The sequence below is a fragment of the Miscanthus floridulus genome, chromosome 10, assembly GCF_019320115.1.
Source record: "Miscanthus floridulus cultivar M001 chromosome 10, ASM1932011v1, whole genome shotgun sequence".
Classification (NCBI taxonomy): Eukaryota; Viridiplantae; Streptophyta; class Magnoliopsida; order Poales; family Poaceae; genus Miscanthus; species Miscanthus floridulus.
In genome coordinates, this window is record NC_089589.1 from 3,956,932 (window position 1) to 3,969,782 (window position 12,851).

Consider the following 12,851-nt stretch of genomic DNA (forward strand, 5'->3'; position numbering starts at 1 on the left):
CTAGTTAAATATCTTTGCGCAATGAAATTGTCTGGGCTCTGAAAAACTTTTGGCTCCGCCAACGCCGACGGACTTCGATCACTGTTAACCTTAGCAGCCAATAAGCGAGCACATAGTTGCCAGTTTTTTTTTTTTTTTTTTTTTTGGTTGAGAAAAACATACTTGCCAGTTGCCACCGAAAGAGTGAAAGGCCCTCTCCAAGCTGGCCACGTGCCCAACCGGCAACCGCAGCTAACTCGTGAGTGCATGGATCTAGCGGGCCAAAAGGCCAAAGGGACTGCAGCCCAAATTGACTTGGCTCAACTCGGCCAGCCCAAGGATTTGGATGGAGGAAGCCGACGAACTCTTCGCTCGCCCGCGGAAAGTGGCTTCCCTTCCCTCCCAAACCCGAAACAAATTCAAATCCCAATTTTCCAAATCAATCTCCGCCCCCGCCTCGCCTCGCACGCCATTTTGCGTCCTTGGAATGCTTATCCTGTTGGAGGCTATTTTTTGCGCTAAAGTAAGGGCGTAGCACTTTCGTTTGTATTTGGTAATTAGTGTCTAATTATGGACTAATTAGGTTCGAAAGTTTCGTCTCGCGATTTCTCACCCAACTGTACAATTAGTTTTTTTTTCGTCTACATTTAGTACTCCATGCATGTGCCGTAAAATTCGATGTGGTGAGTAGTACGCAAAATTTTTTGAAAACTAAACAGGCCCTAGGGTGAAGCACGCATTTTGGGTTTAGGTATTGTTACGGGTAGGTCGTTGGAGGGCCGCGCATCTCCATCAGTGAGCCAGATCTCTCTCCACCTCCATTCCCTGATCCCCGTTCCCCAATCCCGACCTCGGTTGGTTGACGCGGCGGCGATGGTGCGCGAGCTACGCGTCGACGCCTTCTACGTGCGCCTCCGGGCGGCCGCGGCTGCGGCGGGCTCCTCCTCGTCGCCGCTCCTGATCCTCCCGTCGGCCGCCGACGCCGACTCGCTCTGCGCGGTGCGGGCGCTCGCGCACGTCCTCGCCGCTGACTCCGTCCGTTTCTCCGTCTACCCCGTCGCCTCCGCCGCCGCCAGGGCCCTCCTCGCCTCCTTCTCCGCCTCGGCCTCCGCGCCGCTCTGCCTCGTCCTCGTCAACTGGGGCGCGCACCGGGACCTGGTGAGCGCCGTCCTGCCAGACACCGCCACCGCCTTCGTCGTGGACTCCCACCGCCCCGTCCACCTCCACAACCTCTGCGCGCGGAATGGTCGCGTCGTCGTCCTCTTCACCGCTGACGACAAACGCGCCGCGGACCTCTCCTACGACTTCGACATCGCCGACGCCTCCGACCTCACCGCCCAGGGCGACGCCGACGCCGACCCCCTCCGCGCGGCTTCTGGCTCCGACGCCTCCGAATCCGACTCGGAGGACTCCTCTGGCTCGCCTGCGTCGCGCTCACCGACCAGTTCGTCCACAACCGCATCACCAACGAGCGGTACCAGGCGGCGGTCATGGAGCTGGAGCAGCACGTCAACGGCTCCGGCAACCTCGACCCGTCGGGCGCCGGCGCGGTCGTCACGCTCAAGGACGGCACCAAGGTCCGCGCGCCCGAGGCGTCCCGCATCGCTTACGAGGACGAGCCGCGGCTCATGCTGCTGCGGGAGTGGAGCCTCTTCGACTCCATGCTCTGCTCCTCCTACGTCGCCACCAAGCTCAGGACGTGGACCGACAACGGCCTCAAGAAGCTCAAGCTGCTGCTCGCCAGGATGGGGTTCCCGCTCGCCGACTGCCAGAAGAGCTTCCAGTACATGAGCATGGAGGTCAAGCGCAAGATCCGGACGGGTTTGACCGCTTGCTGCCTGAGTACGGGCTCACCGAGTTCTACTACCGGAGCTTCTTGAGGGTACAGGGCCAAGGTATCGGCTGCAGACGTTGTGTATGGTGTCACGGCGTTGCTTGAATCGCTGAATGCCGAGTCCAAGGGCTCAAAGGAGTCCTCTGCTGCCGAGCAGTTTTGGGCTGCATACTCAGCATTGTCGCTGAGCAATGTTGATCAGTTGCAGAAAGGGATGCAGTCTGCAATTGAGATTCAGAGGGCGATTTTGAGGCAAGGAAGCTCGGCCATTACTAAGACAGGGTTTATACGGAGTGCCAAGAAGTTCCGGTGGGTCAAGCTTGATGACCCTGTGGACACTATCAAGCTTTGCCACCCACATGCGCTTACCAAGTTCTGCTTCTTTCTGATGGATGCGCTGAAGGAAAGAGGTGCAAGGATGAAGCCGCTAATCTGTGCTTGCTTAGCAAAGGAGCCTGAGAAGGTACTGGTTGTTAGTATGTGGAAAACCAAGGCTTGGGGCTGCTCAGGGTAATGCCTTTGGTAACGCATTCAGATCAGCGGCAGAGGAGATCGGTGCAGACTATTTCCATGACATGTTTGAGTCATCATGGATTGTTCTGGATGTTGTTGCTGTCAGTTCTTTCATGATTCGGTTAACGGACAAGCTGTGATCAGACTATCAGATGGAATGATCTTGTATTACGTGGATGGTTCTTTCAGGTCTCAAGATGGGAGACTCAGCACCATTCTCTCAGAATAAAGTTGCTTGAGGCCAGGTGCTACATGACATGTATTTTCCTAAGTACCATTCCACCTCCCATTTCACTAATGTAGGGAAAGCAGCCTGATAAGCATCCTGCTTTGCCAAGTTTGAGCTGCCTAGGGATCATGACTTCAGAAATTGAGAAGAGGGTTTTCCTCTGTTTTAACTCCCCCATTAGCAAATGATAGATCTGTAGATTCAAATGCAAACCTGGCTCTAGCGTAGAGGGGGCAAGGTATATTTCTTTACTTTCTTTTTATCTGATACAATGGATGTTTGTATCTGTATCTGCTTAAACATGCTTGAGAACATTTGTTGTATTCAGTTCTGTACCACCAAGTGTCTTGAAATTCTATGAGTTTATAACAAGTACCTTTCTAGTATGTGAACCTGCTCATATTTTTATGAACTATAAAACCATCTTAAGAGCAGATTGCTCTTTTCTGTTAAAGTAATGTTGAAACAAGGAAACAGGCATTTTATTTTTGTCAATGTTGAAGGCTGTAAACCTGTGACATGCTGTTCAATGTTCATAACTTAGACAGTTGATCTTTTTTACAAAGAAATATCAGGTATGTTCCTGGCCTGGATAGTTCAGGTACCTGAGCTGCTCTAGAGTTTTAATTCCTCAATGCACTGGACAAGTGCTCTCGAGCACTGTATATGTTTTGTGCAGAGAATATAGGTCCTATGAATTGCTGTGTTCATCCACTAGGCTACAAACCAACCTTTCAACGTTCAAACAGTGTTGTATCCTGATATTTGACAGTACAACCTTGTATAATGTAGTTTTAGACTTCTGGTGATGTTATACATTGTAGATAAGAACTTGAAGTTCTTAACCAGTCTTCACAATTCATGTTTTTGTGATGTCATAGAAATGTAGAGCAGATTTCCATTTCATATTGTTAACTGGATTTTCTTAAGCAGTTAACGCCAATTGATTATATGTGGCAGATATGATAAAATCTGGAGCAGACTTTATTCATTTAACTGGAATGCTAATGTCATCCTTTTTACTACTAAGTGTATACTGTATCTGCAAGAAATGTTGATCATCTGAATTTGATTGTAAATATTGAAAGTTATATACAATAGTAAATGGATTTTTTGTTTGAAATGTCTGTTGCATTCTATGAAAGCAGTGTTTGCAAACTGGAGAAGTTTGTCTCTTACACAACTGAACACTTTCCAACTTAATTAACTGATAATTTCATACAACTAATAACAACTGAAAATTTTCCCTTTTTTTTCTCCTTCCTCATTCCATATTATATGCATGCAGTTTCCTAAATTAGTTCTATTGCACCTTGACATGTAAAATTACAAGAGACTTAAATTATATATCTATTTATATTGAGGATGATTGATATACTTTACGTTAAAAAAAAAGGATGATTGATATACTTTCTGTTGCCTGATGAACATTGTTGAGATAATAAACTGACAAGTCCAAAAACATTGAAATGATTGCAGTAGCACCACAACCTTATGACATGTTGAGTTTCCCTCTTGTTTGCTTGTAAGTTGAAAGCTTTTGCTTAGTTGCAGCGATTTCCAGACCCTGCTGATTGCTGGCTAGCGCAAGTATTACTTCAGTGATGATCTAGTAGTATTTTTTTGGATCAGGCTGTAACAATCAGCTGTGTGCTTCATAGTTTATGGCCCTAGTATGGAATCCAAATGGGCCTAAGAACTGTTTGGACCTTAAACAAGGACTGAAGGACAGTCAAATTAGCCTTTTTTCTTCTTCTTTTCCTCCTGCTAATTTCCGGCGATCTGAATCACTAAAAACTGAATTCATCCACATGTTTCACAGTTTGAGACAGTGATGGTCCTTGGTCCCCTGCAGCTATGGGCATGTCTGACTGGACGACTGTCTCTGGGTTGTCAAGTAGCATGTTTCCAGTTCTCATGCGCAACACTCCGTCGCACCTCTGTGATGTATGTTTTGTAAGTCCCCTCATTTCTGGACACCTGCTTGACTTTTGTTTCACTCCAATAAGATTCACTTTCATTCGGTTGCTGTTAGTCATAATTATGCATCACTAGCTAAATATCACAGTTTACTGGGCATTTAATCTACTGAAAATAAACTTCTCTGGCAATTGGCTTGTCTTCAATAATTCACGTTCACATCAGTCAATCTTTTTAAGTTCTTCCGAACAAAACACTGCCAAATAGTTTTCCCCTAACAACTAGCAAGTCCAATTTTCCAATGCCTAACTTGTGTTTTCCTGTGTTTAGGTCTAACGATGATGCCCAATCCAATGTTGATCAAGATTGATGGTTGCTGCTAACTGTTTAACTATCTATGAACAATTGAGTCTTTGATGACGACTTGGCATCCACTATATACTTTGACCTGTTACTCTGTCCTGCCCTTTTTTGGAGTTTTGGTTGATTTTCTTGTCGGAAAGGGTCTTATTTGTTGTTCCTATCAAATATCTTCAGCTGAGAGCTTTGTCTCTACAGTTTTGTTTACATCAATCAGAAAGGCTGCTTTCTACTACACAATCCACATCACTACATGTAATTTGTTGCCCAAGCTCTAGGCCTTAGGATTTTTAATATTCTTTAGGTTAAGTTGGTCGTTCTCAATCATGGAAATTGCAAACCCATTGTCCAATCTGATGATACTTTTAGTCCTGTACGTATTGCAAACAATTAGTGGTCCTATGCTAATTCCTTACGGCAGGAATAATTTGGTGCCATGCCCCCTTTAGAACTTTGGTTCATACATGATAGGCACTTAAAGTTTCTGAAAAGTGTCTTTTTTTTAAAAAAAAAAATCATCCTGCAAACATGCCTTCTTGTTTACCATGCTTTCTATATGAAGTTAAATAGATATCGATGCCCTGAGAGTGTAAAATGCCTCTATTGAATTTGATGGTACCAGGATCATTTCATGTAAAATGCTTTTTCTTGATAAATTGGTGTGAAGATCGTACATTTTTAACTGTCCTCAGTTCGTTACAAACGAAGGAAACATCTGCTCTAGTTTGTCTTGACCCTGTAAAAACCTGAGTGCTTCCTGTCAACTTTTATTGTCCTTGTCACTATCAGTTGGCAGTCATCCACTATAATTATTTTCCTTATCTGAAAAAACGCATAATCAATTGATGGGCCTGTGATGATAAATAAATTCATATAAATTTTTATGACTTGCAGATAGTGCTGTCTGTTAATCTTTAATTGATTTTACAGATGGCACTAAGCTGTGTCAAATGGATCAACATCTTAGTTGAGCTCTTGCATTGGAGCTCGAGTATTTTGAAGATTGCCTGGAACACATAGCAGGCGATGTGGCATGTCTCATACCTTTCAATGTCACATCAAGCCTATTTATTTTGCTCTGGTGTAGATAGTCTACAATTAATAATGGGTTATGGAATGATCTCATAAATATGCCTTTGGCATGTGACGAATAGAGAAGGATTATGTGGATGATTAAGCTATATGACTTCTTTGTTGCATAAATACTATACATCAATGGTTTACCTATATATGCTTCTTAAACGGAAGCATCCTGCTTTGGGCAAGTTACACAAGTCGAATAGATGTAGTGAGCAGGTACAGGTTTATTGCAGTGGTTTAAGTTGCCTAACCAACTAGTGCTGAAAGCTCTCACACAAGGTGAGGGCAAGCGGTGGGGTTGGGGTTGGGGTTGGGGTGGGGGTGCTTTGTCTGGGAAAGTAACGTAACCTAGTAGTTAAGTAGTTTCCAATACAGACATTACTTCACAACAGATGCTGGATTCTGATAATACCAACCTTCATCTTGTTTGTATACCCCCTTCTCTATTGTGGTCCCTTGTAGATGTGATATATAGCAACTCCAGGAGTACTTATTTACTTCCATAAGAGCTACACTCTGTAACTAGCAGCCCTAGAAGACTAGTAAAACAGTAACAAATCCGTTTTAGTGCCAAGCAAGTTGGGGTAGGCTAGGTAGCAGCTCTACAAGGTAAAAAAAAAAAAAACTATTGCGTGATATGACAGATTCTAGCTTTTTCTACATGTCAATACTAATTGTCTGAAACTTACAAAATTTTGATGAGAGGTTGTTATACGTGATGTTCTCATGACAAAAGTTGGTTGTGATAGTACTAGTAAGTCTTTTTTGAAGGCAATGGATGTGTGGTGTTCTTACACAACGACAGAACGATTGGCTGGTTGAGCCGCTGAGGTGGTCCTTGCCTCCTTGGTGCTAGTCTGGTTAGTACTTAGTAGTTGGAATGTGGCTACTAACTCTGTTCCATGACTATGCTGTAAAAATGCAATTTCATCTGAACTAAGAAAATAAGATACGGACAAGTCAAAGCTTGTCCAAAAGTTGTGTTTCTGAGACATTCTTCTGAATCAATAGCGCAACAAGCTGCAAGGTGTTCTCTTGTATTGTATGCCGTGTCCTACACTATTATACAGTGTTTTTCCTGTTGCTTCTGTTTCTTTTATGGTGGCAAATTTCTGTAACAGTTCTTTTCTTTTTAGAAATCTTGACTTAACTTTGTTAATTAAAGGTTCCATCACGTGTTTTTGCAATGTTCCATCTTTATAGATCACCTTTAATTAGAGGTAGAGCCAGGCCTGCTGAGTACCTAGAACACTATTGGATGATTATTATTCTAGTACTCGTGATGGAGATATTGTGACTTTGGCTTCTTAAACTCACAGCATCTTCAGCAGAAATAGTTGATTCTTGAGTAAATAAGCATGTCACCGTAATTTCTTGAGCAGCCGTGCATGTTTTTCCTGCTGGCAAACAAGCTTTTTGGACATATAACTTCCAGAAACTGGAATGCTATTGCCAATTCATTGTGATGATATTTAGTGAGGGATGGGGCCAATGCCAGATCACTGGTTCTCTCATGAACATGTTGTGACACAGACATATATGATATATACGTGTAAGACATGTCTTTGCACATAAAGATACTCATGCAGCCAATAGGTAAAAAAATTGTGCTTGATTGATAAAATAAGAAGAAAACAATAGAATATATGATTCTTTGTACAATACACTAAGTTAAAGTAGTTTTGAAGTATTTGTTACATCGAGCTACTTATAGCTACTAAAATCCATTTTGGTCAAAGGTATTTTGAAGCTTACTCCTGTTTTCATCAGACTGTAAACTCGCGCAATAAAGCCTGTAGTAGTTCTACAAATATGGACTAGAAATTGTTTTTGAGTTAACTGAAATCCTTATTCATGCATAACATTGTTCAGGTCGTCAGATCTTTCTTTTCTTTTTGGTTACATCATCTGTCTATTAAATAGCAATTAAATAACTGATGATGACACTGTCCTTATGCTATTGAACATGTCACTTTCAGATGCATTGTATTCTTGTGAGTACTCCTTAGGGCTGAGGGTATCATCTAATTAGGGCAAACTGGTGTCAATAATGGTTCAGTTTGAGTCTATTGCATTGCCTTTGCGCAGAAATAAAAGAGATGGCAACTCATGTCTGCCAAAGTGCCGATTGACGACTTGGTATGGAATGTGCATCGATCTGCACATATGACCAATGCATGCAGTCTTCAGATAACAAGGACCATCCTCCCTCGGTCTCCATGAAGAAAACAGTTGAAGCCTAGCTCTGTACCGAAAGACTCGTTTTTCTGCTGGTATTGATGAGCTGTGAGGTACTAAGCTTTGCACAAGAGACTTCAGAATTGTTTAGAAATTATTAGAACCGTCCATCAGTGGTCAGACTCACTGAACTGCCTTGTCAGCAAGTGCTGCAAAATTCTGAGGAATGGTTGTTTTCAGATTGCTCAGCTGCAAAATTCTGAGGAATGGTTGTTTTCAGATTGCTCCAGTTCGATAACCGAAGACTGATTTTGCCTGTTATCAGAACAGATATGTAAAACGCTATTCGACAGCGAAACTGACACCCAACCTATTGCTATTGCTATGCTGCAAGAAGTTTCCTGAGAGGCAGTGGAGCATGTCTCTGTCGTCCACAGGTAACATAAATATAATTGACCTTATGCTGGTTGGTTATGCTGGCACATTCCATTGTAATTAAACATGAGCAAGAGCAATAATGCCATATGGTCCTGCTTTGTCCCCCTTATGTGAACTCAAGGCTATACCGAGGATGAGATGTATGCCTCTGATCGATGCTTATTATGCTCTCTGTAGAATAGTAGTTACTAGCCAGATTCTTTGCATAGATGAGTTAAACATGCAGTTCTTACAGGCATGCCTTCCATCAACCACACAACATATATGCAAATGAAGGTCGATCAAGTTCAACTGGCCAGCGTTTGTTTCATATATATTTCACACTTTGAATTGCCGCATAGTGTGCATGGATTATTGTTTTTTCTGGCTTGATGCAGACAGCCCTCAGTCGCCTATTTTTGTCCTCACAGAAGGTAGGCATCCTCCTTTCATTTGGTTGAAGATTTAATGATATGAGTTACTTAGACTATGACTGGACTTAAACATTTTAGACTATGACCGATGGACATGCATGCCGATTTTGTGTTCTTTTCTTTTTGTTTGTCCTTGCACAGAATTTTGTTTCACCTCAAATTTTGCATGAACATAGATACCTGCATCATCTATCCATCTGTGTTTTTTGCTGAATTGTCCATGCACATTTTGATGTGAAGTTTTGTATTGGGAGCACAGGAGAATCTAAGACACTGAGGGGCACTGACTGGATATGCATGTTCTCGTGGTTGATACAGGACAAAGTTTGAACAGTGTATGCTGTTATGATCTCTGGTCCAGCTCTACCTGATCTGAGGCATGCATATATCTAAACCAATGAAGCTTCAGTACGTTCTGTACTCAGGTGTGCAACATCAGGATTCCAGCGACAGACTAGTCGTTGTACAGGCAGAACAATCAAAGCTTGAACCGTCATCGGCTTGTACACTTTGCTCTGAGGTTTTTGCCCTCATCTAAAGGTCTAATATACCATTTGAACTGTTCATTTTTTAAAAGAAGAAGAAATATATTTGAATGACTTGTGAAGTTCACGCGCTACCCTTTGTCGTATTTCTGCCTATATCATGTTGTCTCAGTTCTTGGTTTGTGGCTATTGTCGTTTTTCTGTCAGTAGTATGAAATAGCTTGTCTCTGTTTTTGGCTGGTTGCCTGCTGTGCATTGCATTATAGGTCGCTTAAAACTCTTTCTCCTTTATATATGGAAAAATTAGGGCACAAGTTCTCAGAAAGAAAAATAGATGCAGAGGTTTCTGTTTTCTGCAAATGACATAAAAGGGACGTGTACGAGAGAATGACACGTCTCGGATAATGTCTCAATCATGGAATAGTAATGTTTCCTTGTATACTGATGTCAGCGCTCGTAGTTGTACCGTGTACCTTGGGATTTATTTAGTTTGGCATCTGACTACAGCAATTGCATTTCCACTTATGTTGATGGCTTGTTCAAATATGCGTTATTTTCCATTGAAAGCTGTACTGCATAAATGCTCTAACACTTGTTCAATTTTCCATGGAAGCATTAAAGCGCTTGAAAAGAAAAGAAGAGAAATGATTTGTGTTAAATGGATGGGATGGGGATAGGAGGCACATATAAGAAAATGAGTTTTCTTTCTGCACTGAATGTGATCAGGGACCATCTGCTTGCCGATAGAGACTTGCCATTACATCAGGGACCACTGCACCTCTCTGCAACTTATTCTATCTAGCCATTCATTCATTCATGTTTTTCTTTATTCTTGAGCCCTGCTGTTCTGCATTTCATATTTTAGAGTGTACAGAAAGTATAGCAAGAAGTCATGGCAGAGTCCACACCATTGCTGGCTTGCTTTCTGCTAACACATACTACACAGGTAGAAACTTTCTTCACTGCTCCTGATAAACTTAAGTGGTCACACATTTGTTCCTTTTTAAAAAAGGGAAAATTTCTAGTAAGTACTTCACTATGGATGGACAAAGAGATACCAAAAGTTCAATATGCAGAGCAGTATATATATTTATATTGACAAAAAAATATGAAATACAATAACTGTAATTACATCATGCTGACATGCTTACTGCATGTCATTCGGTCACTCTTATTCCTAGCCTGTTGCTATCTCTTTATTCTTCTGACTTTTGATTGACAGTGTCAAAACTACCACAAGTAACGTTTGTATGTATACCTAATATAAATAGGTGGGTAAGTAAGATGGCCTTCACAGGGGTGTTTGACTTTGACTGGTATGTGTATAGTGTATGTATATATCTTGACTTGTCTCATGCATGCATCCATGCATCCATATTATATGATATATGTAACAACATATATATGTAAGTATATAATAACTTTGTTCTAAAAAAAGTAATTTGCAGCAACAAATTATAACCTAACTAATAACTGATGTGTATATTGGGCTGTCATATAGTATATTATTGATCTCTTCTCTTCTTTGTTTTTGAGCTAAAACATCATCGGAACTGATGAGCAGCAGTCTTCGGACAGATCCATGAGGTCGCCGACCTGCTCGGCAGCCTCTTCGAACAGCCACGTCTCTATCGGAGACAGCGGGGACGGCTGCCTGGGGTCGTCGTAACCGCCGTGCCCCATCAGCGCCGCCTGCTGCGCATGCGGCGGCGACTGCGTCATGTCGTTGAAGCAGGCTGCTGCAGGTGGCGTACCACTCCCGGTGCCGGCAGACATGTGGTGGAACGACGACGATGACAGCAGAGCATGGTTGTTGTTGACTTGGGCGGCCGAGGGCTTGATGTCGGCAGCTGCAGCGTCGGGGGACGGGGAGCTCTGCTGCTGCTGCTTCATGAATCCGGTGAGCAGCTTGGATATGTTGTCCATGCTGGAGGCGTAGGACGAGGAGGAGCTGTCGCCGCCGTCGGCGGCGAAAGGAGAGCGCCGGGCTATTAGCTGGGCGACCTCGGCTGGGTTGCTGCAGCAGCCTCCTGGGCCCGCGTAGTAGCTGGGATTGGTGCCGAGCATGTCACGGTGGAGGTGGTGGTCGATGACATGGCTGCTGCCGCCGCCGCCGACGGTGGTCGTGGGCATGACGATGGACGAGGACGAGGAGGAGTCGGAGACCGGCGGCGGCGGCGGCGGCGCGAAGATGGCGCCGATGGCCTGGTGCTTCTTGAGCTTCTTCTTGAGGTGGGTGTTCCAGTAGTTCTTGATGTCGTTGTCGGTTCTCTGCGGGAGGTAAGAAGCAATGGCGGCCCACCTGTTGCCGAGCAAGGACTGGAGGTGGACGATGATGCCTTCCTCGTGCGGGGTGAAGTTGCCGCGCCGGATGCCGGGGCGGAGGTAGTTGGTCCAGCGGAGGCGGCAGCTCTTGCTGCAGCGCATGAGGCCCGTGTTGATGGGCACGGAGCGCCAGTTGCCCGGGCCGTGCTCCTGGATGTAGGACACCAGGATGATGTCCTCCTCCGGCGTCCATGGCCCCTTCTTGATCCCCTCCTTGTCGCAGCACGGCGGCCTGCCCATGGCTGCTGCTGCTGCTTCTCCCTCTTGCAGCCTGTGGCAGCTAGCTAGCTACCTGCCTGTAGCTAAGCTATGGCTGTATGTAGCTCTGCTCCCATGAAGCGTACGTGCAGTGTGTGGCCGGTTGGTTATATATAGGGCGAGGGGTGAATGTGAGTGAGCTCCTTTTCACTTGCTATCATCTAAGTTTGCCGCCAGCAGCAACTACCTCAGCTGAGCTACCTAGCTAGCTGATGGGTTTAGTTTTCACTCATGGACGGAAGATGGAAATTGACCCGGCCGGGCCCACTTTAAAGCAAGGATTACCTGGTGGAACTGTTGGCTGCTACCGTGTGAAATTTAAAGCTACTGGGCTGGCTGCCTGGACTTCACATGCATGCCCACTCGAGAGTCAAGAGTAAAGGCATTTTGTTCTGCTGATGAGATTGGTACATATGAAGGGTTGCCCACATACTTTGGGTGACAGCTATGTATATATATGTCAGCTACAAAGGTCCCTGTTTGCAGGTTTTAGTATTTCCTCCTACTGGAAATATAGGTACTTCCTGCCCTTATGGCAAACTATTTTACTTTATTAACTATTGATATTTAAAATAGTATATAGAATGAAATACAAGGTGTTGTCATTACCAAATTCATTATGATAAATGCTTCTATAACATATAAGTCATTTGGTTAAAGATATAGCGCATTTTGTGTAGATATTGCTAGTCAGTTGAAAAGGGATTTAACTAGAACAATCCCTAGATGGACTTATATTTTCACTAGGAGAAAGTACACACATACTCCTATTGTAATTTATATGTGTGCGTTTATTCATATGGGTGAGCGTCTTCGTTTGTGCTGTGATCCTAAAAAAA

The 12,851-nt window shown here is 43.9% G+C and overlaps 1 protein-coding gene and 1 pseudogene across 1 annotated transcript; one reads left to right on the plus strand and one right to left on the minus strand.

The window, feature by feature from the left end:
• Nucleotides 1-790: 790 nt before the first annotated feature.
• LOC136487518 (uncharacterized) lies at nucleotides 791-9,703 on the plus strand (annotated as a pseudogene).
• A 406-nt stretch (nucleotides 9,704-10,109) lies between these two features.
• On the minus strand, nucleotides 10,110-12,329 carry LOC136487519 (MYB transcription factor 69-like). The gene has a single exon (XM_066484638.1). The coding sequence runs from the start codon at nucleotides 11,992-11,994 to the stop codon at nucleotides 10,966-10,968; it is 1,029 nt and encodes a 342-aa protein (XP_066340735.1). The 5' UTR covers nucleotides 11,995-12,329; the 3' UTR covers nucleotides 10,110-10,965.
• Nucleotides 12,330-12,851: the final 522 nt, after the last annotated feature.

Bases quoted from the DNA above. Each gene is read 5' to 3' on its own strand.
- LOC136487519 (XM_066484638.1), bottom strand. From the start codon at position 11,994: ATGGGCAGGCCGCCGTGCTGCGACAAGGAGGGGATCAAGAAGGGGCCA.